Below are 5508 nucleotides of genomic sequence, written 5' to 3' on the forward strand. Positions count from 1 at the left end.
TGTTTAGCCCCTGCTGCTGTGCTCCAAGTAGACAGGTACAGCTTCTTAGTATTAACTGCACCTATAGCAAGATCCAGGTTATGCAGTTTGAATGAAAAATCTTGCAGAAGTAAAGAGGCATACTAGCAAACTAACCAGTGACTTCCTCCAACTCAAGCTAAAAGAACAGAAGGTCAGTTATTTAGACAGACTTTCCTATGTGCATGTCTCACCATGTTACATCTCAGATATTTTCCAGCTATCAGAACATTTAAGGTTGTTTTTTCCCCATTCCCACCTTTACCAATGAAATAGCAGTTTAAGTGGAGAACAGGGCAATTCAATTTTACTTCAACAATGCAAGTGTGAGGCATTCAGGATGCACAGGTTTTTTTCTGCTAAGGGAGCTTTAGTTTATGGACCTTGCCTGTCACTTCCTTCCAGGTCTGATGTGCAACTACAAAACAAATAGATTCCTCATATGTAAAAAGTCACTTGTAACAGAGAAATATCACGTTACTAGCTTTCAAAAAAACAGAAGGATCCCCTCAATATTTAATTACAGTCAAGTATTAACATACTGTGAATGTTTCTTCTGACTGGTCCATCCAGGGAAGAGTACTTATGTAAACCTATTATCTAACCAGCAAAGCCTTCTCAAGGGGAAGCCACCATGTTATATGGATACTCACATGCATATGGTAACAACAAATATTGCCTATTTTCCTCAAAACAAAAAAATATCTTTTATTTCTGTATTACAAGTCCAGGGTCCTTATGGCAACAAGCCAGAGCAACAGCCAAATGGGCTGACTACCTCCAGGTTTCACTCAGATGTGGGGTTTTTTTGAGAAGAGAAGGCGTCAGCGCAAGACAGAGCTTACACAAAACACAACACGCGAAGTGTATGCTTCAAGTCCTTCCAGAAGTGCAAGTAATAAATAGGATCTTAAAGCACACACTTCTCTGCCAGTAAACATCTGTTTAAAACACATCACTTCTTCCACACATGCTTGTAAGGGAACTGACTTCCTAGTGGATCCCTCAGTATGCAAACAGGGGTTCACATTGAAGTGAATTCTGCACAAGCAACTGAAACAGCACAGGCTGAAGGAAGAATGTGGTTTCCAGCTACACTACACATACCTTCAAGTGCCTGTGCAAGCAGTAGAACAGTGACACCTTCAAAAGTTAACTTGAATAAGAGTTAGAAACATTTCCCCAGAGTACCTACCTGTGTAAAAGAATCCTGCTCTAGCCAGTTGTTCAGGCTGCATGTCAGTATATTGTGGCCAGTGCTGAAACGTAGATAGTCTCATCTCCTCCGTTACCATCTCCGGGTATTCTGGTTCGTTGGGCAGGCCTGCCTCCTCACTGTCTATTCCCTGCAAAAGGCTGAGGAACTGCCCATCCACAGTGTCAAAGATTTCCTGAAGAGGAAGCATCTCTTGGTTCCCAACATCCTCACCACAAATGAATTTACAAGAAGGGAAGAACTTCAGATGCTCTGCTACTGGGCAATCACCAGGCCCCCAGTCCTTCAGGACACCACCACAGCAGAAACACTGTACTTCATCTCTTGGACCCACAAAGAAAAAACCAGCCTTGACCAAGTCTCGGGCAGACACAGGTGAGGTGCCTGGCCATTGCCAAAAAGTCCTCAGTCTTCTTGCTTCGTTCCTCATGCTGGATTCAAACAACTGGCAACGAGCAGCCCTGAGCTCAGTCTCCTCTGCTGGTGTCATATCCCCCATGTTCTCGTTCTGAAAGAGAGGATGAGATAGCCCAGAGTGGTCAGCTGGATACCCGGTGTCAGGCAGCATTCACCCTGTGTTATTTGTTCCTCATTCCCATGCATATTCCGGAAAGCTCCTGGTCTTGACAAAGCTGAGCTTGTTTCGGAATTGCAGCCCAATCAGAGATCTGGTGCTTCTGTACTTTGCTGTTGAACTTTTGCTGAGTCCTCACTAGTGTCTGAAGGGAGAGACGAGCACTTTCTGAACCCCTCTGCCAGTTTATAGGCGAGATGCTTGTGGGAACAGATAGTGCAGGGGGAGGGCAAAACCTGTGCTGCCTCCCCTGCTGAGCCAATCCACCCCAGTGATAAATCCCCAGCCATTTTGCTCAGCTTTTACATTTACATTAAAAAGACACTGCTTTTTATTTCCCCCCGCTAAAAACAGATTTAAGAAGGCATGCCTTAACAAAGCAGAGAACAACCACACCCAAACTATGGCTTATAATGTTCATTTTACAGCCAAACACCACACAAAGTATCAGTAGATTTTTCATAACCCTATTACACTAATTAAACAGTGAATGTATAGAATGATCTCTATAAAAGAGAACTTCTCCAGGACACAGTCTAAAATAACTAGGTCCGGTTTCTATAGGGAGGTGTCCTTAAATCAAAAATAAGACTTTTTTGCCTGTGCTAGTTCTGTACAAGAGGAAGAGTGAAATTAAAGAAGTTATCAAGTACCCAATTATCCAAGCCCTCATCCTACTTAAGGTAATAGCCCTTCCCTGTACGAGTAAACTAAATTGCAACTCAGCTGCTGCTTTTAATACTTTCTATATGGCTGGCAAATACACTTTCAAAAGGTCATACAATTACACAACTGAGAGTCAGGATCAGTTTAACTAATCATTCCAAAGGAATTCTTTCAGAGTGAAGTCACTACAGATGTGACAAAGTGGTAGGTGCAATCAAATCTAATTTTTTTTAGTAAAGTGCCCTTAAAAATCCCTTCACCACCTAAATCAACAGGTCAATTCATCACGAGGAAGTGCTATCTACTGGTTATCAGAGCTAAGCATTATAAGCACACAGATCCAAAACATCACACACGCAAATATTAAATAGGAAAAAAAAATACATACATACACACCTAAAAAGATACGGTGTTTCAAAGCTGGTACACCACGTTATTAGAGCAATAGATAACTAGATAATAGATAACTACTGCATTGCACCCAAGCCTATAGGCACACTGCAAAAACCAACTAAGTGGAGACCACTGGTATAGTGGCTACTCTGCAGTAAACACAGACACAGGGACCGTTAAGAGGCACCCAGGCCAGTAGCATCTCTGGAGTACTATACCTCTTAGTTAAGTGCTGCAGTACATTTAGGGGGAAAAAAAACAAAACACACAAACTTACAGGGCATTTTAGTTGCAAGACCTGCAGCCAGAGTAAACAAATCTATCCTTCACAGGTGTTACACATTTAATGAGATTCTAAAAGCAAAAGCAAGCTTGCTCAACCACATGCCTATCACAGTAAAAGGTAGCAAGGAAGAGAAAGTTCGTTAGCAACTAGAATTTTCTTCTATAATCACAGTCACAGAAACCAGAGTCGTAGGAAAACACACCAATGACATGGTTTAGGGAACATGGTGGCACTGGATTAATGGTTGGACTTGATGATCTTGAAGGTCCTTTCCAACCTAGTGATTCTGTGAAAAGAAGGCTCTAGAAGTTTGTTTTAGAAACTGTGCATTATTTACTGCAATAAAGTAGTTACTCAAGAGAACTATGTCACTGGTATAAAGAAAAATCCATATGGAAAAAACCCCTGATATACAGCAGAACTTACAGAATTTTTTTAGCTAAGCAAACTTATGAGTGCAATTTTTTAGCCTGCAGAGCAGATTTTGCTCTCAGAACACAACGAAGGAACAGAGAGACTTGTTTATTAGGCACATATCCATGTTGTTTTCATCTTGGACCCTAACAAAACAAAAGCTATTATTCTTAAATTATGGCAAATGCTATTTTCCACCTAGAAGGTGACAGAGTTGTCTTAACCTACTACCACTTAGGAAGTACACATCAGAGCAAGCTTCGCAGCAAGACACAAAGAAAATGAGTTTTTTCCACCCAAAAGCTTAACAACTGAATCAAGTTTTTTTAAAATAAGATATGCAACACCTGAGTACAAGAATATTTATCTTTTGTCTATGAAAAAATCCATTCTGGTTTACCTGTATTAAAGTAATTTACATGCTCTGCAGAAGATCCATTAGCTTGGGTAACAAGGCTCTCCAAACCAAACTGATACCTTAAATAGTTACACCACCACCAACAGCCAGTATTCTCCCACAATATTCTCCACTACTTACATCTACATAGTAATACAATAACAGAATCATTAAGGTTGGAAAAGACCTTTAAGATCATCAAGTCCAACCGTTAACCCAACACCACCATGCCCACTAAACCATATCCCAAAGCACCACATCCACACGTTTTTTGAACACTTCCAGAAATGGCGACTCCACCACCTCCCTGGGCAGCCTGTGCCAATGCCTGACCACTCTCTTGGTGAAGAAGATTTTCCTAATATCCAATCTAAACCTCCCCTGGTGCAACTTGAGGCCATTTCCTCTCGTCCTATCACTGGTTACTTGGGAGAAGAGACCAACACCCACCTCACCACAACCCCCTTTCAGGTAGTTGTAGAGAGCGATGAGGGCTCCCCTCAGCCTCCTCTTCTCCAGACTGAACACCCCCAGTTCCCTCAGCCGCTCCCCATAAGACTTGTGCTCCAGACCCCTCCCCAGCTCCATCGCCCTTCTCTGGACACGCTCCAGTACCTCAACGTCCTTCTTGTAGTGAGGGGCCCAACACTGAACACAAGATTCGAGGTGCGGCCTCACCAGTGCTGAGTACAGAGGCACGATCACCTCCCTACTCCTGCTGGCCACACTATTCCTGATACAGGCCAGGACGCTGAATACACTTCCAAAGCAATATTAGAGCTAATATCAACATTTTTCTCCAATTAGCACAATTAGAACAGGCAAAAGAAAAGAAAAAAAAGAAAAACTTACCTGTAACGTGCTAAAAAAATCTCCCAAAATACTTCCAAGAACAAAGACTCTCCCAACCTCACAAACTACTCTGCTCACATCTCTTCTCAGCAATACAGAGGTCTTTCTCAAAGAAGCAGAAACCCTTCTGAGATACAAGTGATGCCACCTGACACGAAGCCATTTCTAATGCTTCATTTTCTCCAATTGGTTGGTTTTGTGCTGAAATTCTCTATTGGCTAACCAGTCCAAATTTCATCTACATAAGTGTGAGTTATTATGGAAAGACACAAAGTTAAGCTCTAAATTCCTCTATGAAATAACTGTTTCAGCCCCTGGAGAAAAAAAAAATTAAAAAATATAATAACCAAGCCTTGTGATCGTGTTAAAACCTAGCATAGTAGCAGCCATGACATCTTGATTCCTGTGACAATGATTACAATCCTCCTGTTTTGCTATAGTACTTTTGCTCCTGCAACCATGATTTTTTTCTTTAATTTCTATTGATGTAATAACAGAGATGAACACAATCATATTCTAAGAGAAGACTGTCCATGTATAAGTTATGACATATGTCAAATACACTGTAGTAAGTCATAGTCGGGCACAACAGCAGTTCCCTATCAAGAGGGTGATAGCCCTCTCAGCCCTTGCAACCATGCTCTGACCCTGTATTAACAGTATTTCTGTGTCTTTTTCAACTTGCTCTCACA

At 41.6% G+C, this 5508-nt stretch overlaps 1 protein-coding gene across 1 annotated transcript in view; it reads right to left on the minus strand.

Moving 5' to 3' along the window:
• BIRC7 (baculoviral IAP repeat containing 7) overlaps window positions 1-1733 on the minus strand; it is a 7117-nt gene extending 5384 nt beyond the window's left edge. Inside the window, exon 1 of the mRNA XM_010296428.1 lies at window positions 1214-1733. Within this exon, the coding sequence (XP_010294730.1) occupies window positions 1214-1733 (520 nt within the window). The remainder of the gene's footprint in view (window positions 1-1213) is intronic.
• Between the last annotated feature and the right edge of the window lie 3775 nt (window positions 1734-5508).

Source organism: Phaethon lepturus, unplaced genomic scaffold, assembly GCF_000687285.1.
Source record: "Phaethon lepturus isolate BGI_N335 unplaced genomic scaffold, ASM68728v1 scaffold27881, whole genome shotgun sequence".
In the NCBI taxonomy this organism is placed as follows: Eukaryota; Metazoa; Chordata; class Aves; order Phaethontiformes; family Phaethontidae; genus Phaethon; species Phaethon lepturus.